The sequence below is a fragment of the Oryzias latipes genome, chromosome 14 (assembly GCF_053564925.1).
Source record: "Oryzias latipes strain Hd-rR chromosome 14, Olatipes_Hd-rR_3.1".
NCBI classification, from domain to species: domain Eukaryota; kingdom Metazoa; phylum Chordata; class Actinopteri; order Beloniformes; family Adrianichthyidae; genus Oryzias; species Oryzias latipes.
This window is the reverse complement of record NC_136250.1, coordinates 21,371,588-21,399,050: the sequence shown is the minus strand read 5'-3', so window position 1 is coordinate 21,399,050 and position 27,463 is coordinate 21,371,588. Positions and strand designations below refer to the sequence as shown.

The following is a 27,463-nucleotide window of genomic DNA, read 5'->3' as shown; positions in this document are numbered from 1 at the left end:
GTAAAGCACTTTGTGTTACATTTTTATAGGAAGGTGCTATATAAATAAAGTTTGATTTGATTTGATTTGATATCCAGATTCACGAAATACCCCAACCTTTATCAATGAAGATAGATAAGTACAGGTAAAATATTTCAAAACGATTTAGCGGGCCAAAAAAGAAACAAAAGAAGGCGAGGCAGGGTATTTAACAATGAAATGCAATAACAACTGGAATGTACTAATATAATAGAGGGTTTTCAATACCTCCTTCTCCACTGCATGGTGGTGTTTACCAATGCCAGTAAATCTGAGTACATTTGAAACTTTTAAAATATTTCTGTTAAATGTCTCATGTACAAAGGATTCCAACAGTTTTGAAAAGCAATTTGTGTTCTTATGTCTTCTTCAACTAAATCACTTTTTTATGTCTTGAGGTAGTTGGCAGGTAAACTTTAAGTTAAATTGATTTCCAGCTGGAAATCAATTTGTAATACACTTTTTTTAAAATATTTTGTCATCATTACCATTCACAGTAAAAAAAAAATTAACACTTTCATTTACTTTATCCATTTTAAAGCCTAATTAAATATGTAAAAGTAAAAGCTTGTGTTTAGTTTTAAAAAGGGAAAGTAACTGTCAAAAGTTTAATTTAATAGTATGTGGAAAAGAATCAGAACTAAAAATGAATGCATAAATATTTTTTATACGGATATTTTTCCTCCCCATTCTTATCTAAATTTTGTAAAAGTTATTTTCTTCAATTTTTTTGTGTTTGTTTGTGTATTTTAAATTTCTGTACCAGAAATGCAAAGCTTTGAAAATTCTATCCTGAAAGTTTAGGTATAGGCAATGTAGTGTGAACTGAGGGCTTCTCTTCTTTTTCTTTTATTTTATATGTATTTCTGCACAGGAGATGTGTTTCCAAGCTCAGTAGTTTTTGAACAATAACTTCCTCATTTTCTTTTTCACTTCTAGTATTGCCAAATCACATAATCCATGATGAAATATTGGTCAGTTCTGCCCTCTTTTCCTCTCTTATCTTAAAAAAATGTTATGGCAAAAACATATAAATATGTGATCATTACATCTCTTATCAGAGTGCTCCACAATGAACCAAAATTCTTAAAACTGTTGTAACCTTAACCTCCAACATAGCTCACAAATGATAACTTTTTTTTCCTTTGTGGTAGAGGAGGGGACAAAGAAGCTTTCTCAAGTTTTTGGTGTCCATCTGGATTGTCCACAATTAAAACAAATTAAAAGGAGATTTTCCTAAAAGCTCATGGAACAGCTGATCAGTATTGACAAGCCTTTTTTGGTCGAGCTACAGGGATTTCTAAGGACAAGGAAGCAACAAACATTCTCAAAATTGCTGGGAGATCTTTGGGGAGTCTTCATCACTAAAAAGAGTCTAGCTGAGGCATAATGGGTGGAAATGTTATGTCAGTCAAGAAACGTGATAAACAAGTTCAAAAGTAAAGGCTAAACTACACGAAGAATAGTACACAGAGCCACATAATCACAGATTGGCCTGCAGGCTGCATTCTTTTCCCAGCATTCACACTCATCTAACACCTCTGAGGATGTAACCATTAACCCCCTGTGTGTGCTTTAGTCTGTGCCACTTTGATTCTAATTCATAGTCAAGTGAATATAAATACAAAAAAAATGTAAGCAAAATTAGGAGTTTACAGTCATTGAAAACAAAAGCGAGTTATGCCTACAACACAATACAACACAACACAATTCATTCTGAAGATTGAAGTGCACTTTTTGTCAACTCAGATTAAATGAACTAAGGATTAATTCAAGCCATTCCAGCTCTAGATGAGGCTCTAGAAGAGCCATAATGCAACAACAAGATTAACCACAGCATTGTTAATGTCAAACATATATCTGTAACCCATGGATCCACCTTAACCCTACATAATTATGAGAACAATATTTGATAAACCCCTACTTCATTAGCATGATCCAAACTTTCCTTAGAAACCCTTAGTAAATTACTTGGTTCGTGTTTTCTGTCGTGTAGTTCATCCTCACTACACTAGAGGCAGTAGAATGGCTTTTTCATGGTCATTTCAAAAAGCTGCCTCCATGAAACATCAAACCTCAAAACACTTTTGGTGGGAAAATGTTTTGACAATTTCTTTAACTTTAGGATCAGAAAAACTCATTTATTGTTATTAATTTTTTTGGAATGACCATTTTCTGTATTTAAATAATTCAAAATGTGTCAATAATAATTCTTTACAATACAGTTAAATCATTAAAAAAATATGTGGATCAAATTTGAGACAGTGGGTAAATTGAAAGGGTTTAAAAATATCTAAATTTAAGAATAATAATCCTCTGTCAACTCTTTGATGTACAATAATGAGCTTTACAGGGTTGAGGCAGCAGTTGGGCGAAGTAGGCCCAAGTGTTTTTTTCTGTGACATTATGGGACACATATTTGTGAAGGAATGTTGACTCACCCTTCAATGACGCAATGCTTCAGGTTTGCAGGTATTCTCACATATGGTTCTTTCACAACATTGCAATCATTTTAGTGAGCTGGACTGGGGAACTTTGAATCGCTCTTTACCAATGACCTTTAATTTTTCAGCCAGTCTGACATAGATTTGAAAAAGTTACTTAGTTTTAAAATGAAAGGGTTATAATTATCTCTTTTGAAAGAAATCATGCGACATTTTTTTCTATTGTAACAAGCTGACATCTATAAATATAGGGTGTTCTTTTGTTGTCATGTGCTTCTGTGGGTTAGGTCAAAACAAAATGTGACTTAGTGTTGTTATATGAAGAGATTTTCTGCCTCTTTTTCAATAAAATAATGTAATTTTTATTAGAGACGCTTTCTGTAACAAAAATAACAAACCTGAAATGTAAACATCACATGTTATTTTTGAACATTTAGGTCAGAAGTTAGACTTCTAGATTAGTGTATATGGGTTAAGGTTAACATTTAAAAAGGTTTAATTGTGTCTGTAGTACTTTCACTTCCCCATACTTAATCTTAATGAAGATGGTTTGTGATTAACTACTTTTCTTAATCTGCTTTGACATGCTTCCTCCATCTTATAAGATTTTTTTGTTATGTTGTTCTGCACATCAGGGATAGTCTTATTGGTGCCCAAAAGGATATTAAAAAAAAAAACATTTGAATGTTTGTTCAATGTTAAAAACTCAAAAACAATCAGTTTTACTTTTAATGGACTTAATTTGCCAAAAACAGGTGTTTGATTTACACTGTTCTTTGGTATCTGAAGGGTGATTTACTTCTGTCATTATCTGGATAACCACATTTTCTAAGAACATTTTTTACTTTTACTTGGATACAGAGCGGCTGGATGGCTCAGTTGGCTGTGCGTAGGACAATAACCAGGGTTTGTTTCCCAGGGGGGGCAATGAGCTTCATCTTGTGTGTGACCTTGGACAAGACCCTTCACGATACTGGCTAACTATGTAGCCACAAGAGGGCCAACGACTGGGTTCTCCTGTGCTAGTTCCCAGCCAGGATAAAATACAGAGATTTGCCAGAAAGGGCATCCACTAAAAGTCTCTGCCAAAAAAACAAACAAAAAAAAACACCTGTGAGATTCAGTGAAAGCTGATTGGCTGTGGTGACCTCTGCCGAAAGGTGAACAAAGGTGAACTTTTACTTGGGCACGACCATAGACAGTACATCAGTGATAAACTGTCTATGGCAGGGGTGGGCAAACTGCAGCCAGGGGCCATATGCCATAACTATTTAATCTGGCCCTCCAAACTACAATAAGTTACAATCATTCTTATTAATAAGGGTTATTAATAAGTTTAGTTTTCCTTGTAATTCTGGTGTCTCTCCATAGACTGGACTCTACCACTAAAGTGACTTTTTTTTTTTTTTTGGTGCGGAAAGTTTTTTCTGCATTCATGTGATGTTGGAAGATTTGTTTTTCTGACGTTCTTGTATTTTCCGATCCTTCCAACACCGCACGAATGTAGCATTTCTCCAAGTTCTTGTTTTTCCCTGAGGGATTTCAACCCATTGGTGCAAATTTCACCAAAATGAGAAAAGCCAGAAATAAAACAAAAAATATATATTTTTAAATATTTCAATTTTTTTTAATCAAAACTAAAGCCCATTTTTGTCCAGTTTGCATGTTATTGCTCCTGTGAGATGTATTACCAAAACACTCCATCTGCTCCTAGTCCACCTTTCTGTCAAATTTAAAACCCTTTGTTGCTCATGAGTCAAAAAGTTTGCCCACACCTGGTATCTGGGTCCAACTCTATTCTTTCTCACTCCAGCAGTGGATATGTAATGCCCTCTTGTGGCGTCTTTCAGTGGTGAAACGGGCAAAAAGAAATCAAGATCATTTCAAGACAAAATTTTTTATACAGGACAATACAGTCATTGAATAGATCTAATCTACTCACAAAAATATTGCTAATCGAGTAATGAGAAATTGAAAACTACAGTAATTACACTTGGGGACAAGAGACAGAGAGGACAATGTTTCTAAAATGAAAGCAGTTGGACCCAATGTTGAAATGAGCAAATACATTTGACAAACAAGAATCAATGTCTTTTTTTTTTTTTTTTTTTTAAAAAGAACAAAACATCACTTAAAGAAAAATCTTTTCTGCAGTTCTCTCTGACACCTCTAATAAGGCAACAATAGGACAGCACCACATATGCAACCACTGGAGTTCCAGGTAGGTAGTATAAAAGGCCACACAACACACCCCAACAGATGTTACATAAATATTCTCAGAAGACAATGGCAGAACTGTATTTAGAGTTATGAACCCCCATGGACTTCCTGAGTGCTGGTTAAAAACTGAAAGAGTGCGTAGGATAATTACCAAGCCCCAGCTAATTAGGTCTGCTCTTTGATTTTATAAAATCTCACTTTTATATGATTTAAAATAACAGCATCGTAAATAGTTACCTAAACAGATTTTAGGTACATGACTCTTATCTGAAACTGAACATATGAAGAGTTTCCATCAATGTTCTTTGCATAGTTAATTTCTGATAGTAAAAGCATACAAAACTAAATTGGTGTGTAAAAGATGGTTTTTCGTTATGTACAGAGTTGGTCCTTTGTTATCGGAGCAAAGTGCAAAATCCATCATCAAACTTCTGTTGCATTTGGCAGAATTACAGAGAACTTCTCAGGCTTTTCTGATGCTGCTTGCAGCCAAGGTTTCTCTTCTGGTAGTCACAAACGCCTGTTGCTTCTCATAATAAGCTGCCTCATTTATAAAAGTTGGGTAGACGGTGCAGGAGCCTTGGTAGGGGATGGTCTTTCCGTCAAAGGTTTGGAACATTGGGTCACCAGGGTTCAGTGGCTCCCAGTCACAATCCTGAAACAATAACAAACACTGACCACAGGGAATGCAACTCAACTCTTCTGCTAGAGTTAGAATAACAGCCTCTCAAGTTCACTAAAGAGAAGCCCTTTTTTTCCCCATTTATATTTACTGTTTCAGGCGCTAAGGACAATTTGTGAAGGAAAAGAGAAGTCAACCATATGAAAGGCTTGTAATTCCTTAAACCTTAGTCTCATGCACCTGCATAGGGAATGACCCTTACAGGTGCTACAGGTTTTTGGGGGGTCCGTGGAGGGTCGTAGAGAGGAATGGCTGCATCTTAAGGTGAGCTCAGGTGTGTCTTGTAGTTCCCTTGGGGGTCATGCGGCCACCTTAAGGAACATCATGCAAATGGAACGTACCATAGTTGTGTGTGTGGTAAATGTATTATAAAGTATTTGTAAGACTAATGCAAGTAACATCCACTTATGACGTATGGGTGATGTAGTATGGTAGCCTTATGGTGCTCCTCACTGAGTGTCACATGCACGGGATGTGCAGGTGATACACAAGTGCTCGAAGGATGCCAACACAAACTACAGTCTAATTTCTAACAGTTACATGAACGGAACTAACAAGGTCCTCGTGCTATCAAAAGAATTTAGTGGGGTTAAAGAAATGAGAGAAAAAAAAAATCCATGTGACACACCCGAGTCTATTCTACTTCAGAGGAAAGATGGTTTCATAAACCAGACCACAGCGACCCATTCCCCTTGCTTAATACTACATTGTATTAATATTTATATCCTAAACATGAAGACTTTCTATTACCACCATCCGCTAAAATACCATAGTGCATCCAACTTACTATTAACATGTTTAAATTAAATTTAAAAAACAATTAGTTGCTAGCAGGCTGCTAGAAGCTGGGAAAGTACGGTGCACTGGGGTTCTGTCCTCTATTCTCATCTACTTCTCTCCTCTATTCCTGATCATTTATTTATCAATTATTTCCCCATTTCTCTGTTTGATGCAGTGCGATTCATGTGTTGTCCCCCTTTTCCACCCCCCTAGTCAGTTTGTCTGTACTCCTGTCCTTGGCTGTGGACCTCGTCTTTTGCTCGTCTCGCGCCCCCAGCCGTCCCCCAGTTCCTTCTGGATGAAGCCCTTTTGCTATACTACTCAAACATGTTAGTTGTAGAGTTTGATTAACTAATTCTTCTCCAACAGTCATGGTACATCATCTGTCCATCCTGGGAGAGGATGCCTCCTTCATGTGGACACCCCCTGAGGTCCCCCCTCCCCAAATCAGTTTATTTGATTTTAAGTTTTTCCATACAGAGAAGGAAGGTCTAAGGGCAGGGATGCCCAGTTTGGTTTAGTCTGTTTATTTTATTTTAGCAATTTCCTACTGAATTCTGTGAAGCCCACTGAGACGACTATAGTTGTAATATTGGCCTATATTTACAAAATTAAATTGAATATGCATTGTTTCCATTGAGCACTACAGATCTGTCCAGTCCAGTATTTTGATGACTAGATGACCTCCATTGTTGTTGTGGTTAGCTTCACCCCGCATGCCCTGTGACGGGCCAACTTTGAGTGGAAATGCTTACCTGAATTGCCCAGACCCTTCTAAACCATACCAGACCGTACTGCTCAGTGGAAATAAGGCTATACACACCCTTGTGCAAAATACAAGTGTTAGCTACAACCTGATGGTCATAGCACGGCCATAAAAAGACATGTGCATGAGCATTTTCAGTCTACAGGCTCACTGAGCGGTCTACAACCTAGGTATTTTGAAAATGGGCAAACCTGTACGGGCCACCTGCGTGCCCCGTACAGGTTTGCCCATTTTTCACTCACAGACAAGCCCAGATGTACCAGTAAGGTCAGTAATGACTATACCATAAGACTTTACCTGCAGGTTGGGATGAACCATGGCAATGATGTTCCTATTAGCATCTCTAGGATAGTCAATCCTCTCGTTTACACGGAAGACTTCCACCGTACAGGGAGGGAACTCCATGCCTAGGGAACATAGAAAAAAACAGATGCAGCCGGAGTTACAGCATTAACTGCACATATAACTGTTGGGATAAGTACAGTGAGTTTAGAAAAATCCATCCTAAACTTGATCCAATTCACCATTCTGCTGTGATGTTTAACAACAATACAATATCTGGCTTCAGAACCCTCACTGTGTTTTATGAATCAAATTCATTGGACCTCTCTCAATACTGATAATTTTATTTACTTCAACTTTGGGTAATTGATTATTACACTATTCAAGTGCTCATATTACATGAAAATGCACCAGAACAGCATATGCACATATATTTATTACGGTCATATTAGGCTCTCCTTTTGTTGAGGAATGAATTAAGCTACTTTACTGGTTGAAGTTAACTGGTATTCACTAAGTAACCGTTCCTTCAAAGTCCTACCACTGCATTTAAAACAGGTTCAGATTATTTGGATTACTTTTTAAGCCTTTCGACTGTTGATTTACTGTCAAGTTTAGGATTACCATCATGTTACATGAACTAATCTTTTCCTCTGTTCTTTGTGTTCACACTTTAAGGGACAGACCCACCTGAAAAATGTCTCCTGGATACCAAAGCTGCTCATTTTAGAGGATAAGTGTGAATAAAAAGATCACTGACCAGAAAGAAGAAAGCAGGGAAAAAGTAAATCTTCTAACTTTGGCATACAAAACTCTTGGTAACATCTATACTGTACCAAATTTACTTAGGAGACATTTGTCATTTGGGCTTCCTCATATTTGTGCAGTGGGCTGTTTGTGGTGTTTTTTATTTGAAAAAGAATGGGTGGGCTTTTTTCTTTGGTTCACCTCTACTTTTATGTCTTCCAGATAGACAACATACCTTTTCATATGTATACCTGTTGCTGTACCACGCCAAAATTCACTTGCAAGTGAACAATGCATTTGTGTTTTTGGCAGACCAGGGTCATTTTTGTTTAATCTGGAGTTGTATTCTGGAGTGTGAGCTCTTATACCTACCAAACAAAACTGACAATCCACAGAGATATTCTATGGTGTGGACCCAACAGCCTAGTGTTAAAGCTCCACATGACACTCACCTCTATCTTTAAGCCAAGCCGGCTTGGACAACTGCTCTATCCATTGCTGCATCAAACAGAAGAAACTACTTCTAAAAATTCAAAGATTTTAATTTTTTCTAAGTGTTTTTATTAAGGTGATTTATCTCCTGTTACTCTACACTCTACACAAATTTTTCTGTATCTTGTCAAACAATTGACAATAATTTCTCTTTATAATTTACTAGCTAAAATCAAAGTTAAAACTCAAACAATATTTTAGCATACAGGAAAATTTGTGCTAAAATTTTGACTGCAGGTCCAATAGTTGTAAGCCAGGCCCAAATTATTAGACTCCTACCACCTTGCTGGAAAGTTAGCATTTTTGCTTGGATGCTGCATTTGGTTCAGAGTCAGTCAAATATGTTCAAACTTATGTCATTTTAGGGAAGTCTCGTGCAAAGTAGTCTGGCAAACTGCTTAGACAGCAGCCATTTCCAATGAATTTGCAAAAGTGTGTTTGAAAGGTAAGATTTAGATTAAAAACCTTAATGCTAGTTGGAATATTAGGTTATCATGTCCTTTGTAGAAAATAAACTCTTTGAAAGTTGCATTAATAAAATATGATCACCCATTTATGACCACAAAAATTGTTCTGTCATCTTACTATGAAATGCAGAAAAGTATTTATAATTAGAAGCTGAAAGATTTAGTTCGAATTCTACCTTAGATCGAAATAAGAAATGTAATCTTTGCTGATTTAAAAGACAGACTCCAGTAAAAATTGTGTTTTTAACATGTTGTGACATCTGAGTATTTCTTTACTCAAATCATTGCAAATGGGGAGCAGAGGCAAACATGCAGTTGCAAAAAGGTTGGAGGTGTGACGTAGAACCTTAACGGCAAGCCACAAGCGTTCTTCTCCATAATGATGCGTCCGCTTGTAGACATCTAGATCCGTGAACGTCTTTGTTTTCCTCGTCTGAGCTGGAATCTGGATTTAAACTACGGCTGGATAGCTCCAATATTGCTTGCTATTTTTATTGCACTGCTAATGTTGGGTTGAAGGTGTGAGGGGCTGTAAGCTAGCAGGAGAGTATGGAAACAAATTGATCACGGGGAGTGGGCTGGCTTACTCTGCCCCGGGTCCGCCCACAACTCGGAGACAAATTTCAAATCAACTCCTGCCATTCTGCAGAAATGATGTCTCAGAAAATAACAGTTTTAATTTAATTTAATTTTGTCTTAAAAACGCCACAATCATCATTAAAAGACCAGTGAGAACGCTTTTAAAATAGATCAAATATTGATTGAAGTGGGATTTCAAGAAAGATAATCGCCAACTAAAACTGAATACCTAGAACTCAACAAAGCTGCAATGATGCAGATGATTCAAACTAGGACTAATGTTCTGGGTGCAGTTTGATTTTTTGCTTCTTTTTCAGCTTGAACAATAACTGAAGCTTGTCGCTAAAGGAGGCGTTTCTTCGTGCTGCTCTGCCTCTAAAGCACGAGAACATCGATTCATCACCATGGCCGAGCGTTAATCAGCAACAGTGTGGTCCCACAACAGAGGATTACATCAGTGACTGGCTGGCTCCTAATGACATGGAAGCTGACCAACTCCCAACAAGCAGAGCATTCAGCTGCAGGGCAGACAGGAAAACCAACAGATGGAAACTCTATTTGGGCACTTGATTACGTAAAAGCCAGGAAAGAGTCACCCTGGAGGAGCTATTGTGCTGTGGGGGGTAAAACGGAGGTGTGACGAGTCCGACAAAGGTACATTTAGTAACGGGGGCTTGGCTGCATGCTTGATTCAGTCACTCATGGGCATTTTGTAAACAAACATTTCTTCTTAATGGGGGAAACTAAATAGAAAACCTCAAAGTAGAGGTAAAATCCAAAAATGTTTGTCGTCATTAAATAAGCCTTACCTTCATTAAACAGTTCAATGAAGTCCAGCGCATGTTTCAGAATTACTCTCATCGCTTCAAAGATGTTACTTCTCAAGACGCCTTGAGGCTGAGGACCGACTTCCAGGCCTGCAGGGAAATGATAAACAGATGCATCTGTACGTGGAAAATGTCATTCGAACGGATTATGTAATCAGGAACTCTGAGTTCAATATGCTAAGCGGAGGAAATTCATGTAGAGATAACAAGCAGAACAGATTCTCTGAAATATGAATAATGGAAAGACCAAAAAAAAAAAGAAAAAGGAAATGGCAAACACAAAGTCTATAGTTACAAAAGGAGCACAAGAAGGACTACTACAAAGAGATTATGGAGAGGACATTAATACAACTTTACAAAATAAGAAAGGAAAACAAACCCCCATCTAAGGTTATGGAAAAGACATTTAGAATAAATACAGGAAAACTGTTTTATTTAAGATATGATATTTAAGCCAAGTAAAAACACAAACTACATGAAATAACAATAGTTGTTGCAATAACCCATTCTCTTAAAGTCCCACTCCAATCACCTTTTGAGCCATTTTAAAAGCGTTCCTAGTGGTCTTTTAATAATGGTTATGCCAAAGTCGCCAATTAAAAAACTTGTTGTTTTCTAGGACAGTTTCTGCAGAGCAGAAGGAGTTAATTAGAAGCTCACCTCTGAGTCGTGGGTCGGAGTAACCCGGCCTCCTTCCCCATAGCTCTGCGTTTACGCCCTCTCCCGCTAGCTTACAGCCCCTCGCAGCCCCGAAATAACATTAGTGGTGCAACAAAAATGACAAAGCATAATGGAGCTATCCAGTCATTCAGTTGAGAGTCAGATATTAACTCAGATGAGGAAAACAAATACATGAATGGATCTAGTCGTCTACAAGAGGATACATCAGAATGGATTGAGGAGGGAGATGTGGCCCAACAATGAAGCTCTTTTTCCAACTGCATTTTTTGTCGGCTCCAGATTCACAACGATTTAAATAAAGAAATACTTTTAAATGCAAATTTGAGCTCGATTTTCTTCATATGTCCTCCATAACCATCATTGGAGTGGGTCTCTGAAGAGTTACAGAATGACAAACTTAAATACAAACTACAACTCTGTGCTTGAAACTGACTGTTAAGAGGCTAAAAATAACAACAATGAAACTGTAGTGACGGCAAAGAGACAGAAATACCAACAGTGACAGGAAAAGAACAGAGAGCTTCAATGAAAACGGATGCAAGAAAGGATGAAAACATAAATGGAAGAAGTGTCTTTAGCTGCTGTTTAAGAGGCTCCTTAAAATGAAAGATTGCCTTTTTTGCTACAATGATTTCTCTTCTGTGCTTCTTCATTTGCAACACTGTTGAATAAAAGTTAAACATTTAAGGTGTCACCCACAGAGAGGCAGAATAATGACAGTTCATCTTTACTGCACAGTTGCAGACTCAATACCACATCAACTCTTGGTTTTAAATACATGTAGTCACTTTTGTCCTAATAGGCATAATTACACAATTACAGTGTATTTTGACATCCTTACAAAGCAAAGCTAGGATTAAAAACTATTTATTTTAGCAATATTTCCCTTTGTTTTAATCTGCCCCCCAGGCCAAGCCCCCTAAGCACCCCCTGCCTGAAGAACTGGACTCACCAACAGCGTGCTTGGCCACCGAGCGACATGTGGAATATTTCAGCAGAGGGTGTTCATTCAGCAGAACAAGACAGCTAGCAGGAGAGATGGCTTTCTGCAACGTGAAACCAGGAAAAACAAGACAGACGCTGTGAGAAAACAACTTGAAGGTTTTGGGACACAGAACCGAGCGGTGAATCAGTCAGCCTTTCAGCTTACTCACTTGAAGCAAAATGGAGAGTTAAAAACAGTTAAAATGACAGTGTCGTTTTAATGTAGGTTCATTTGAACAGCGACATAGAAAATCTAGAAATCGACTTTAAAGAATAACAATTCTTTTGCATTTCACTGGGGTAAATAAGTATTTGATCCCCTAGTAACTATTAAGAGTTCTGGTTTACGCAGACCAGTTGGACTCTCCCAATCAACCCATTTCCTGAACTGAAGACACTGGTTTTTAATAATCACCTGCATAAAAGAGACCTGTCCACACAGAATGGTAAATGTTGTATACTTACGTAGCAGATCTACCTTCCTCAAAAGCCCAAAGAGCTTTACAGTTCTAGCCCCATTCACACACACACTGATGGCGGCTCCGCTGTTAAACATTGGCGCCAGCCTATAACCATCAGAGGCAATGTGGGACTCATTGTTTTGACCAAGGGCACTTCGACACATGGACAGGCAAGGCAGGAACCGAACCTGCAATCTTCCAATCAAGAAAACGACTTACCTACCTCTGCACCACAGCCGCCCCAGTCAGACTCTTAACTCTCCAACAAGGGAAAACTAAAGAGCTTTCAGGGGATTTAAGGGAGAAGGCTGTAGACCTGCACAGACCAAAATGGACGACAAAACGATCAGCGAGAAGCTGGAGGTTAAGGTCACAACTGTTGGTGCAATTGGGACAAAACACAGAACAAGACCATCGATCCACCTTTAGGACTGGGACTCCAAACCAGATCTGACCTGGCCGGGTTTCCATGATCATGAGAACAGATAGAAATCGTCCTAAAACAACACTGCAGGAGTTAGTTGATGATCCCAGAGCAGCTGGAACCACAGTCACCAAGAAAACCATTGGGAATTCTTTACTCTGCAGTGGTTCAACATCTTGCAGTGCTTGCAAAGTCGTCCTGCTTAAGAAGGCACATGTGCAGACCCCCTGAAGTTTACCAATGAACACCTTCAATGTTTCTGAGCTGTGTTCAGATTAGACCAACATGGAGCTCTTTGACGTCAGCTCAACCAGTCGTGTTTGGAGGAAGCGAAATGCTGCCTGTGATCCCAAGAACACCATCCCCTCTGTCAAGCACGGAGGTGGAAAAATCATACTGTGGGGTATTTTTCTGTAAAGGGCTACAATATCATGTGGATGGGAGGATGGGCGGAGCCATGTACTGTCAAATCCTGAGTGAGAACTTCCTTCCCTCCTCAAACCAGAAGGCTTGAAAGGGGTCTTCAACAGGATAATAACATTCAGACATTCAGCCAGGCCAACCAAGGAACGGCTGAAGAAGCAGTAGAACAAGGTCATGGAGTGGTCCAGCCAGTCTCTGGAGCTCACTCCTATAGAAAACCTATGGAGAGAGCGGAAGCTCTAAGTTACTAAGAAACAGCCACCAAATCTAAATGATTTAGAAATTATTTTCTCCTCAATGAAATGCTTATTAAAGTATATATATTCTTTAAAGTTGATTTCTTGAATTTCTATCAAATCAAATCAAACTTTATTTATAAAATAGCGCTTCTCATGCACTTTGTGCAGCTCGAAGCGCTTTAACACTAAAAACAGTAAACACACAACATTACAATAAAAACCCCAACCCACCCTTCACCCTTCCCACTCCCCTCCATTAAACCACATGACCCATGGCTCCCACGTACAATGAAATATGACTATGTAACTGTAAAATAAATAAATAAATAAACAAGTATGGCTTAGCTCTGCTGTGAGGAAACAGTATCTGGGAATCCTTTCATACCAGGAGCCAGCCTGGCCACCGGAACATCGCCACAGTGCCCACCCAGACCGGGACAACACCGGGGTCCCCCTCACAGCCAAAAGCTGTAAAATTAGACCCCAGCCGCCCCAGCAAGGGCAACAACTGCAGCAACAACCGCTGACCAAGCCGGCAAGCCCTGGAGGAAAAGATCCCCTCAAGAAACACTGGGGCTAAAATCATAAGATGCTAAAATTAAAAAACATTAAAAAGAAAAAACATAAAATTGAAAATAAGATGCATAAAATTAAAATAAATACATAAATAAAATAGCCTATACTAACACTAATAGAATAAATTAGCAGTTAAAATCAACTAAAAGCTAAATTAAAAAGGTGGGTCTTGAGCCTCTTCTTAAAAACCTCTACTGTCTCTGCGGCCCTGAGGCTCTCCGGAAGGCCGTTCCACAGGCGAGGACCATAATGGCAGAACGAAGCCTCACCATAAGTTTTGGTCCTCACCTTGGGAACAACTAAGAGGCCAGTACCGGAAGACCTCAAGGTCCGCGAGGGCTCATATTTTAAAAGAATATCATTTAAATAAGAAGGCCCAAGACCATAAAAACATTTATAAACCATTAAAAGAATTTTAAAATCAATCCTGAAACGCACAGGGAGCCAATGCAGAGATTTTAAAACCGGTGTAATGTGTTCCCGCCCTCTGGTCCTCGTCAGAACTCGTGCCGCTGAGTTCTGTAGAAGTTGTAAGTTTGAAAGAGACTTTTTGGGTAAACCAGAGAGCAGGGCATTACAGTAATCTAAACGACTGAAAATAAAAGCATGCATTAGCACTTCTGTGCTGGCAAGAGAGAGGAACGGGCGGACTCTGGCAATGTTTTTGAGATGATAAAATCTTGTCTTAACGACATTTTTAATGTGTGGGATAAAATTTAGCTCAGAGTCAAAAAGTACGCCCAGGTTTCTCACACATTGAGAAGGTTTAAAATTATGAAGATGTGGTAAAATCATCTCTCTCTTGTCTTCAGAACCGATGATTAAAACTTCAGTTTTGTCCTGGTTGAGCTTTAAGAAATTTTCTGCCATCCACAACTTTATATCTAAAATGCAGTTTAAAAGAGTGTTAACCGGTTCAAGGTCATCAGGAGACACGGCGATGTAAAGCTGTGTATCATCAGCATAGCTGTGAAAGTCAACGCCATGTCTCCTGATGACCTCCCCAAGAGGCAACATATACAAATTAAAAAGTATTGGCCCTAAAATTGACCCTTGGGGAACCCCACAACTTATTTCGTGGATTCCTGAAAAGCACATATCCATACTTACATAAAAGTGTCGATCTGTCAGGTAAGAGTAAAACCACTTAAGAACATTTCCAGAAAGGCCCACTAGACTACTAAGTCTGTCTAATAAAATCTGGTGATCTACTGTATCAAAAGCGGCACTAAGATCCAGCAGCACCAGAACAGAAAGTTTCTGTGAGTCGTAGTTTAATCTAAGATCATTAACGATCTTTAAAAGAGCCGTCTCTGTACTGTGGCTTTTCCTAAAACCAGACTGATATTTTTCTAAAATTTTTTGGGCATTTAAAAACTCATGCAGTTGAGTAGCGACACTTTTTTCTATTATTTTACTTAAAAATGGTAAGTTGGATACGGGTCTATAGTTATCCAGATTTTTTGGATCTAATTGACTCTTCTTCAGAAGGGGCCTCACCACCGCCGTCTTACAGGCAGAGGGGAAGACCCCCGTGAGAAAGAAACAGGTGAAACATTAAACACACTAAACATATGAATGTGAGAACAAACACATACCAGAGACAGCAACTCCACGACACGACACACCGCAAAACCGGAAACGGCCAAGTGTTACATCCCACACACACACCTGCTCTCCTTATATATTGTATCACGCCCCCCCGAACCAAATCCCCATTGGTCACACTTATGCCCCCCCAAGAAAAGATCAGTGCCCCACTGATCTGCCATCAGATGGTAACACCGACCTGGGCAAACGAAAAGGGTTAGAGTGTAACCCTGCAGTGGAACGAGTCGTCCGGCGAGGCCCAACAGGCCCAGACACTATGGGTGCCAACTGTGTGTCATCTGCTCCCCCTTCAACCCCACATGCTGAGGGAAGCACTGTGGGAACTGGCACACACGGTGTGGAAGTGTCAAGAGAAGTAGCTGAAGCCTCAGCCCCACCCCTACAAGAACTAGGCCCACGAACCTCAAGACTGGACCCAGTGATAGGCACAAGGACACCAATCACGGAGTCATCAGCCTCCCCATTGGCATCTAACTCACCATCCACCTCTGCCACAGGGGGCACTATCACAGCCCCACTCTGTACAGTGGGACCACACAGTCGTAGTTCATTACGGTGAACATTGCGGATTGGCCCAGAGGAGTCGACAGGCGCAACCGAGTACACAGGCGAATCCCCACCCAGACGCTCCAACACTTTATGGGGGACAGGAAACCACACATCCTGAATTTTATGCCTCCCGGGAAACCGCCTGTTTCTCACGTACACCAGCTGGCCCGGCAGCAGGGATGCATCACCCCCTACATGGCCTGCATAAGCACGACGAGCTTCTGCCGCTTGGTCCAGATTCTGGCCCGCCTGCTGATAAGCCCAACGCAGTCGCTCCTGATGTTCCACCACCCAAGCATGCTCGTCACCCTCAAAGTCTTCCCTATCCTGACCCAGCCAAATATCGAAAGGCCTAATGGGGGCCCTCCCAAACATCAGGAAATATGGTGAGTAACCTGTGCTATGGTGTTCGGTGGTGTTATACACATACAGCAGCTCAGGAAGGTATTCAACCCATCGTCTCTTCTGATGTGGATGCAGTGTTCTCAACAGGTCATGTAGAGTCCTGTTAAAGCGCTCACACTGCCCGTTTCCCTGAGCATGATAGGGGGTCGTTCGGCTTTTCCTGATCCCGTATACTTTACATAAACCCTGCACCACATCTGCTTCAAAACACCTACCCTGGTCAGAGTGTATCCTAGAGGGGACACGATAGGGCTGGATCCAGTGCTTTACTAGGGCCTTAACAACAGTTACTGCACGCTGATCACGGGTTGGTACTGCGACAGTAAACTTGGAGAAGACATCAGTCATGATAAGGACATTCTCACGCCGGTCTGATGAGGGCTCCAACACTGTGAAGTCCATAGCCACAACCTCCAATGGCCGGTAAGCCAGCAAATGTCCTTGAGGTGCAACTACCTGTGGGTGAGGGTTCTTAGAAACAATGCACCGCTCACAAGTCTTGCAAAAAGCCTCCACGTCTCTGTACATCCCAGGCCAGTAAGCCCGACAACGGACCAGCTTAAAGGTTCGCTCTACTCCCTGATGCCCAGCTACGGTGTGCATCTGATTGAGTATCTCATCCTTCAAAATGGCTGGCAGTATGATCTGCCTGATCTGCCCTTCACGCTGTCCCCAAAACTGCCGATACAGCACCCCATCCACCTCAACAATCCGCTTCCATTGTCTTAACAGCTCTACTGCCCTGGGACCTAATTGACGCCTCTCTGTCCGGCTTGGCCCCACACCCCGATCCCAAAACCTCCTAAAGGTAGAGATCAAACCATCACCAGACTGCAAACTAACCAGGGCCTTAACGTCCAAAGTGGGAAAACTGGTAGTGGAGCTAGTGTTAGGCACACCGACTGAACCTGTATGTACCTCCTGTTGCCCCACATACTGCCGAGAAAGAGCATCGGCACCTTTGTTCTGCCTGCCAGGCCGGTAGGAGATCTGAAAATCAAACCGGGCCAGCTCAGAAACCCAACGTTGCTCCACGGCACCGAGTTTTGCACTGTTTAAATGACAAAGAGGGTTGTTATCAGTCAGGATTGTGAACTTGCTACCAATCAAATAATCACGGAATTTTTCAGTAACTGCCCATTTCAAGCCCAACAACTCTAGTTTCATGGCACTGTAGTTCTCCATATTCCGTTCCGAAGATCTAAGACCCCTACTGGCAAAAGCCACGGGTCGGAGTTGTCCGTCCACATCTTGTGATAAAACAGCCCCTAGTCCTTGGTGACTCGCATCTATTTCCAGAACAAAAGGTTTGCAGAAATCAGCATATGCAAGAACGGGTGCCGAGGTGAGTTTCTTTTTCAAACATTGAAAAGCCTCCTCACACACGGAATCCCATAATTGCTGAAACCCATTGGTGGGCCGACCACCCTTGCTTGTAGATAGCAATGAGGCCAAGGCATGGAGAGGTGCTGCCATCTTGGCAAAATTCTTTACGAACCTCCTGTAAAAACTTGCAAAGCCTAAAAAGGACTTTAAGTCTTTTAAGCAGCTTGGCCTCTTCCATTCTACAACAGCTTTAATTTTGTCAGGATCTGTAGCTACCCCGGCAGCTGAAACCAAATGTCCAAGGTATGCCACTTCAGATTTCAAAAAGGAACACTTTTGTAGTCTGACTTTAAGATTGTACTGTTTTAGACGGGAAAACACCAGATCCAGACGCTCTAGATGTTGCTCAAAAGAAGAGGAGAAGATGATTATATCATCCAAATATAACAGAAGGGACTGATACCGCTGGTCACCGAATAATCGCTCCATTAATCGCTGAAAGGTCCCCGGAGCGTTACACAACCCAAATGGCATGCGTGTAAATTCAAATAGACCAAATGGTGTACAAAAGGCTGTTTTGCAGCGATCCTTTTCAGCCATTCCCACTTGGTGGTACCCACTAGCTAAATCGAGGGTAGAAAACCATTTTGCCCCATGAAGAGCATCCAAAGACTCATCAATCCGCGGAAGAGGAAAAGCATCCTTTCGTGTATTTGCATTTAGTTGACGGTAGTCAACACAAAGCCGAAGTGAACCGTCTTTCTTGTGCACTATAACGAGAGGAGACGAATACGGGCTACTGCTCTCGCTGATGATGCCCTGTTGCAACAACTGAGTAATGTGTGCTTTGACTTCTTCATACTGACTAGGGGGAATCCGTCTGTAACGCTGTTTTATGGGGGCATTATTCAGGACAGGGATTTCATGCTCTATCAGGTTAGTGAATCCCAGGTCTAATTCTGATTTTGCAAAAACATCCTCATGTTTTTTCAAAAGCTCCCTTACCTTTCTGGTCTGTTCTACGGTAAGTCCCTTTAGGTCAAGATTGCCCACCTCTGATCCCGCAGTCAGCTGTTCAGTCCTCACATCCACATGCTCCTGTACCACAACTCTTTCTTCTCCTGGACTAACACGTTCAAAGCTGATGCCAGATGTACCGAGTGGCAAAACATCCACACAATGTAATGAGCATAGTCGGCTTTGCGGCCGAAGCTCCACATCTGAACATCCAACATTAAGCACTGGGATGGCCACATGGCCATGGTCTATAGGGACTAAAGCCTTGGAAACAAGCAGTTCCCCTGGCAATCCCCCTTCTTCCGCGCTAAGTGCCTCCACAAGAGCAAAAGCATCTGAGGAGGAGTGGCCAAATTGTAAAGTTGCTGGAACAAAACACAGTACACCAGCTGGACAAGTAAAAGGAACAGTGGAGTAAACATAAGTGTTCGTTGAACCAACCTGGTGAGACTGGCAAACTCTGAAGGCATTTTGCCATGCATCAGGGACCGAATGACTGCGCGTTTCATAACCATGGCCTTCACTCTCATAAAAACACTTAATCACGTTCATCCCCAAAATGCAGGGGACAGTGTTTTTACGTTGCCTCATAAGGTTTGTCTCTGGATCTTTGACCACAAGGATCCCTCTACCTTTTATGGTGACACCAAATGCATGAACATCTCTTTCAAAATAGCCCAAATAAGGTATACTTAAACCATTTGCGGCAGAGAGTGAAAGCCATTCACAATTTTTCAAAGACGGACGGAAATGTTTATTGAAAAATGACTCAGTGACTGTTGACACATTTGAACCCGTGTCCAAAAGACATTTCACCTGTACATCACCAATGAAAACATCGACAGTGGGACAAACTCCAATTAAACATTCAACCTCGAGTGTGTCAGATTTCTTTGCTTCAGAGCCCATCACATCCCCTCCTGTAGTTGGGCTCATCACCACAGGGGCAGAGAGTTTCCCTGTTGCTCGCCAACAATGCCCGAGTTTCCACGACCAGAAGCGTTACGTGATGCAAAAACGGTCTTATTTCCCGGTGCTGCCCATCTACACTGACGAGCAATATGCCCCGCCCTCTGACACCTAAAGCAGATGGGTTTACCTTCCGAGTCGAACCGTGGTTGGACCCCCCGACCAGCTGTCTGTCCGATCTCTACTGACAAATCTGACACCTTCTTAGCCAAGTCAGTAATTTGTTGCTGTTGCTGCTTCATAAGGCTGATCATTTCTGCATTTGGATCCACAACCGGCTTAGCTGTAACCACGTTTACATTCTGGACCTCCTTTTCCCCCTCAACCTGACACACATCAGCTCTACGTCGGCTGTAAGACGCAGTCGCGTCCCCATCCTCCCACAGCAAAGCTTCCTTTCGTAGGTTGAAAAACGTGATGGCAGAATCCTTGCGGATGATGCGCTTTAACTCCCGTCTCAGAACCGAATCCCGCACATTCTCAGCAAACTGATCCCGCAAGGCAAAATCACTACACCAAGTGTAATTTACTTCACAGCAGTTGATTTCATCAATGATTGCCATGAGCGCGTGTGAGTACTCACGGATCGTTTCCCCGTCACGTTGTTTTCTATCAAAGAAAAGTTTCTGCAGGCGAGTCAACGAAGAAGGCTGTCCATAAATTTCTTTTAGTATCGCCAGCACACAATCCGGGTCGGCCCTTTCTGCAGAAGACCGGTATTTTATTTCCTGCTTGGCCTCGCCCCCAAGATGGTCATATATATACATTGCCTTCTCGCTCTGCTGAAAATGACGGAAACTTAACACCGAGTTAATCTCATCCAGCCATTCATAAAAGTCCGCACACGAACCCCCGGAAAAAGTGCGGCATTTCTTCTCCTTAGGGAGGTAAATGACACAGTCTTTCGGCCCAGTTGATGACGAACCACCTGCTGCTCCGTCCAATCTCACCTATCTCTATTGAAATATTCAAATGATCCTATAAGTAGTCAAACCTGCAAAATCACCAAGAGACCAAATACTTTCTTCCTTCACTGTATCTAGACTCAAGGGACCAACACTGATCAGTCGATTTACTGCAGCTTGCTCATGTTAAATCAGGCCCGCCAAACGTTTTTTTAAGTGAATGCTTAAGTCAGAACCAAAATTCACAACCAATTCAGCTTTATTATTCTGTTACATAATGTTCTTACCCGAAGGCTTAGAAAACCAGAGGTTTAGTATCAGCCACGACACAAGCAACTGTTAAAAAGACAGAAGGAGCAAAGATTTACGGAGTACAACATCAATGGGATCTCATTTGTGGTCAAAATGTGATTCTCAAAGAACTTTGATGAAAGAAAATGTAAACTTTGATCGAAAAGAAGGGATGCAGTCACAACAAAGATGCAAAATATTTGTTCTGTTCACATTTAAGAATATAGAACATGCAGGAACATGACTGAATGCACAGAAACATTCAGTGCAGGCTCCCAAATGTTATTTGATTATTTTAAAGACAAAAATAAAAGACAAACTTCAGTCCAGACTGCATAAAGCAAAATGTGGCTTGAAAATGAATATTTAAGCATTTAAGACAGTTTATCCTGCAAATGTGCAGCTTCTTTCTGAATTCACCTCATACAACATTCAATGCTTTGTAAATACATAGAAGTGGTCACCTTTATGTAGTTCATCATCTGCAGGTTGAAATGGTCTTTGGAGCTCTCCAGAATCAGGGTGCAGCCCATGTTGGAGGTGGTGTTGTGGAGGTCGAAGATGACGTCGTATGCCTCCGGGCTTCCTTTGGGTCCAAACATCCTGTTGATCTCCTGGGCTCTCCGCACCTCATAAGGGAACTCGTCTCCTCCTGAGGCACTGCAGACCACACAGAACAAGACTCATGGAAGTTCTCTTACAGCTTTTGCCCAATAAACAAATTGTTCTTATAATACAAGCAAACTCTGCTGAGAAAACAAACGAGAACAAAACCGGTCAGTGTGACTGTGTTCTAAATAGACATGTGCAGCTTATGATTAACTTAAAGAGCAGAGATACAAAGCTATTGCAGTTTCTGAGAGACTCCAAAGACAGCAAGCATAAAAATTAAGAAAACATCATTAAAAGTACTCGCAGCAAAGTTCCAATTTGTATTTAATTTGGTCTCAGGCCTGTGGGTTGCTGGTTTAAATATTTGGACCATTGATTGTTAATGAGAACTGGACTGAGCGATCCCTGCCTCACACATTCTAAGCAGGAAGTACCCGCTGGCTCCAAGAAACCAAAGTCCCATAGACTTCTATTGAGAAATAAACAACTATTAGGTCATTCTATTGGTCAGGATAATGGTTCTTGCTCTGCTACCCTTTTTTAACATGTTATTGTTAAGCAAAAAAATATTTTTTTCATGATATTTAGTCTGTGGTTTAAGTTATTCAAGTTATAAACTGACCAATCAGATGCCTAAATAAAAGTAGTTGAACATTCAAAACATTTGACAGATTCTCCCGGCCCTGCATGTGGTAAAGGTGTGGCCTTCTAACATGCTCACCCTTGACTGGAGAGAGGGGTTCTCATAGAAATACTGACTCAGACCGAGTCGACTTAATTAACTTCATTTGGTTGGAACTGGAAGGAAGTCATTTTTTCCACTCAGTCCAGTTCTCAGATACAGTTAATGGTCAAGACATAAAGGGTGGAGCTAGAGCTAGTGCTGTCCCTCAGCAGGCCCAGTAACCCTCATTGGCACAGCATGATCCATGGTTGGACTCAGCTAGGATTTTGTTACGTCTAACAAAATTAAAGCTTCACTTTCAGTGGACGTTCTCTTTTTAAATAGACGTTAAAGAGAATCTACAGGGTTGGATTATATCAATGCCAGTCTACTTTAAGGTTAAACATGAATTCGTCTCTGACCCCTGAGGTTTGGTTAAACCAAATAGTCCAAGCTAAGCCATAAATCAACAGAAACGGCTTGGAACTAAGGTGCTTTAGCTTCACTCAAAGTCCTAGAGTCTAGAAATATTGTTAGAAAGCAGCTCGTGTTCGTTAAACCACCTGGAGGAAGACGATGTTCATCAAACCATCCTCTTCTGACAAACACGCTTGTGACATATTTGAAAGTGAAATAGTACGCATAAAAATTATATTAGACTGTAAGCTGTTTTTAGAAAAAGCCCCAAACTGTTTAATCTTCTTACACGCTGCCTTCAGAGGGGTTAAGCTGAGGAGCATTAAAAAGATCAACCAACATCTGCAGGCACAGGATGGAGTATTTCATCTTTTCCCCTTGATGTTGATTCATTTTGAGATTCATTAAAAAATGTATTTAAAAAATCCTTTTCAAGACATTTCATTTTAATTTTTTTTAAAGTGGAGTTTGGATGCGTTGTTAATGAACTTGAATAAAAGCTATGTAAAATAGGAAGGATGTAATAGATAACAGATTGCAGTATCAGTTGAAAAGCACAGATGGAATCAGATCCATCAGGTAGTAAGTGATTGGCCTGACTGTCAGTTTTTCTTCCTCTACTATTTTTGCCTTTTTATGCACATGTGATGCAAACAAAAAGACAATTCACGGACCAGGTATGGACATGTGTATCAAAACATCCAAGATTGAAAAATGGACACCCTGACAAAATAGAAAACTGGTAAATGGTGCGGGTTTTTTTTTTTATATTGCAGGCTAAAGCTGCGTTCACACGGCCCTCAGCAACGCGCCTTCAAGCAACCACTTCCAGTGCAAATTCTATGCAACCGTGCGTTTCAGGCTTTTGAATTCAAAACTCTTGCATTCACGAGTTTTTAAGACCGTTTGGGGTTTTATGTAGAAATCGCACGTATACTGACCATGCATTGAGTTAAAGCAGCTTGAACTCTGACCAATCAGGGGACTCAGATTTGGTAGTGACGAATAATTCACAAAAGTGGCAACCATTTGAAAATTGATCACGAAGAAGAAATCAATAATTGCAATTTGTGCTGGAATTCTATGACACTAAGGCTGTGTCCAAATTTCCGCCCTCCTCCCAAACCACTAATAAAAAAATAAAAATACAATGCAAGTCTATCCAGTACCCTGGATTTTAAAACACCACGCTCAATCCAAGTGTTTCATTTATCAGAATAGAGCTGTGACAGAAAAAGCCTGGGCCAAGATTGACGAGATTTGTACCGCTTCGACATCAAGCCTCTTCCAACTGTGGGTGGAGGACATGCACTAGTGAACAGCAGAAAAAAAGAAGCCCCTCCCTGCTCGTCCAGTGTGAACATACTGGGCTAAATGTGTGTTCAAGAATGCATGTTTAGCGCATTTCTGAATGTGCATCAAATATCTAGTATGTCTACAGTTTAACAGTACAGACAAAAAACTATTTTTTTATTAAAAAAAAAAAGGGGGGGGGGGTAACAAAAACACCAACAAGCTGATTAGGAGCAGCTCATTGACTACATTATTTATTGTAAAGATCATGTGAATTTTGACTCTTCCATAGAATATCTCAACTACAAATATATTCATGTTTTTTAATATCAGAGATATTAATATTAAACAGAAAATTCAGACTTTTGTTCTCCAAGGAGACGTTTTTGCTTTAAGAAAACAAGTCAGGCATTGCAAAAGGTTATTGCTCTGGGCTGTTATGACCTCCTTAACTGATCCCGTGGAGGGGGACCTGAAGAGGACTCTTATTAAAGATACAGTAGATTTTGTTATTGTGTGCATGTAAGCACGTCTTCAAAAATTGTCATTTGTACTTTCAGCTCTAATCTTAAACATTGCTCTCTATATTTTATGAGAAAACATGTGTATGCTACGACAGAAACGAATGGCACGGAGACCTTGAGCGTTAAAGCCCCCTCCCCGTGGATTTCTGCACAGAAAAACAACAGCGCTCACGTTTTTATCACGTTTTTTCTGCAGGCAGACCGTCAGCTGAGAGCAGAGGGGGGCGGGGTCACGGAGCTCTACTGCGATTGGCCGCTACCACAGACAGGGCTCGCGGTGGCCCGCGCGCGCACAGCAGCCCACCTGTGACAGGGACAGTAGTCTACGTCCACGTGACCAGAATTTTATCGATAACTAAGAGAAAATTTCACGTTTCTTTTATGTTTGCTGCACAAACACATGAGCATGACGTCGTCGGCCGCTTTGTTGCGTGTTGTCGTGCCGCACAAAAGTTGAAAGCGGCACGCGCGCAAATGCTTACCTGAGGTTCTCGGGGGTGAAAGCTCGGTTCAGGTCCGTTTCCACGTATCTGACGCACTTCTCCACAGCCTTCGGGTTGGCGATGAAGGGTTTGATGTCAACTCCCCTCCTCTGGATGTCGTCGCTGTTCTTTATCCACAGGTTCACGAGCGCCACGCCGGACATCTCGTTCCCGTGCGTCCCCCCGAAAATAGCAACCCTCCTCGCCTCGCTGAGACGCGCGGTACTGCCGTGGAAGGACATGCCTGGAAGGGTGGACGGAGGTGGTGTGGACACCGAGAAAGCTGCTGACGCGCCAGTGGAAAAGTTTCCAGCCTCGCTGTTTAAATGCGGCTGCGTCTTTACGTCCTTTACGTCACCGCCCCCTCCGTCTGGCTGGCTTGTTGTTGTCGAGTCACAGACAGACAGCAGCGAGCTCACCTGAGAGCGCGGCTCACCCATCCACAGGATCACCCACTGCCCACGGTCACTGATGACAATCAGATGGCAGGGGCGTGTCCAGGTCCACCAGGGAGAGCACAAAGGTGAAAAGCGGTGGGCTTAGATATTTTACATTCAAAAATACTGTTGGGTTTTATTTTTTGATTTTATTGCAGATAATCTGCACATTTCAAAATGCATGTTTGATGGATGACCATAGCAGTTAATGAAACAAACTGGACGCAGTAGGAAAGCAAATCCAGACAGTACCATCATTAAGGACCCACCCCCATAAAAATGCTGTTTTTAACATGTCGCAGTTTCCTGATGACGGAGGACATATACAAAGAACATAAAGATAAAAACTGTATTTTTGTACATTTCTTTATTCAAATTGTTGTGAATAAGGAGACGGATGAATCAAATCAGCCTGTAGCTGTTATGTAAAATCTATAGTTGGCAGGGCACCAGCTCCCTGCTCTGGTCCATTCTGATGCATCCACTTGTAAACAAATAGACACATGCATGCCTTTGTTTTCTCGTCTGATCTGGAATCTCGCTCAAAACTGTACAACTAGATGGTTCCAATACGACTCACCATTTTTGTTGTACCTGTAATGTTAGTTTGGGGGTGTGAAGGCGTTGTAAACAGAGAGCTCAGTTATGCAGGCCATGTGGAGACATTTCACAATGATAAGTGTCAGCACTGACACGCGCCCAAGGTTAAAAGCCCACAGACACATTTGTCTTCAGTTCACAGATGACCAGAGACGTTTAGAGCCGTGGACGAGGGGGGGATTCAATGTTTGTTCCTCATTATTGTCAATTTTAGAACGTCAAAGTTTGACCGAGGGGAAGGGGGCGGTCTCACCCACAACTCAGAGGCAAATTTCTAATTGACCTACAGCCGCTCTGCTGAAACTATGTCCTAGAAAAAGACTGTTTGGGGGATTTGTCTAAGCATTAAAAATAAAAACATCCTTCCATACATCTTTAGAAGCTGCTGAATCCTGTTTGGGTTCATGGTGTTGCTGGAGCCTATCCCAGCTGCTGGTAGGTGACAGATGACCAGGTTGCCAGTCTGTTGCAGGGCCCTACAATCACACACACCCACACCAAGGGGCAATTAAGAGATTAATGAACCCATGAAGCGTGTTTCTGGACTGTGTGATGAGAAAACCCACACATGAATGTGAGAACATGCAAACTGCACAAAAAAGGTCTCAGCTGGGATTCGAACCAGGGTCTATTTTATAAAAAAATATTTAAGGTAATTTCAAATGAATTGAAATCCCTTATTTCTTTGTACGTTGCAAGTTTGAGGCATTTGCCATGAACGGGTTAAAACATTTGACTTGTTCCTTTGATGCAACTCAGTACGTCTCAAATAAAAAAGATTCAAATGTGCATTTTCTGTTATTGTTGCTGGAAAGCTTTTACATTGGAGAGTTACATGCAAATTCAAAACAAGTTTCTTATTCGTTAATTAAGCACAAATCCTAAATTCTAATTTTTTTTTAAATATAAATTTCTAGCCTGTTATATCTGTCATGTAGCTGTGCAATTAAAAATACAGATCTAAACAAGTTTTCCTGATTTTTATACTTTGTGCTTACAATAAAAAAAATAGCTTATTAGTTGCACTGAAAACCTTTGTGACTCCATTTCATCTTTTCAAAGTCATCCTGCATCCATCAAAAATCTGCCACCTTATTTATGCTAAAAGTTCAGAAGCAGCTGAAAAAGGATTTCAAACAAAATAATAAAAGGACACTAGAATAAATATAAAACCTTTTTTTCAGGGAAATGTCAGTGATGTTAAGCAAAGAAAACATTCAGAGGTTGGATTAATTGTGTATAACCTGACTGTAAGACAAAAAAATGGGC

General features: G+C 41.1%; 1 protein-coding gene across 1 annotated transcript; it reads right to left on the bottom strand.

Annotated features, from left to right (window-relative positions):
* Window positions 1–4,343: 4,343 nt before the first annotated feature.
* On the bottom strand, window positions 4,344–27,209 carry aspa (aspartoacylase). The gene is made up of 6 exons (XM_004076595.5): window positions 25,158–27,209; window positions 21,630–21,825; window positions 11,938–12,031; window positions 10,287–10,394; window positions 7,208–7,317; window positions 4,344–5,337 (listed from the first exon to the last, which is right to left on the bottom strand). The coding sequence occupies exons 1-6, from the start codon at window positions 25,595–25,597 to the stop codon at window positions 5,146–5,148; spliced, it is 1,140 nt and encodes a 379-aa protein (XP_004076643.2). The 5' UTR covers window positions 25,598–27,209; the 3' UTR covers window positions 4,344–5,145.
* Window positions 27,210–27,463: the final 254 nt, after the last annotated feature.

What these genes read in the sequence shown, in the direction of transcription:
- aspa (XM_004076595.5), bottom strand. Translation starts at nt 25,597, where the DNA reads ATGGGTGAGCCGCGCTCTCAGGTGAGCTCGCTGCTGTCTGTCTGTGAC. An exon ending in TTCACCCCCGAGAACCTCAG is followed by an intron (nt 21,826 to 25,157) that starts GTAAGCATTTGC and finishes TGTGGTCTGCAG; the next exon opens with TGCCTCAGGAGGAGACGAGT. An exon ending in TGGTTCATCCCAACCTGCAG is followed by an intron (nt 5,338 to 7,207) that starts GTAAAGTCTTAT and finishes TTATTGTTTCAG; the next exon opens with GATTGTGACTGGGAGCCACT.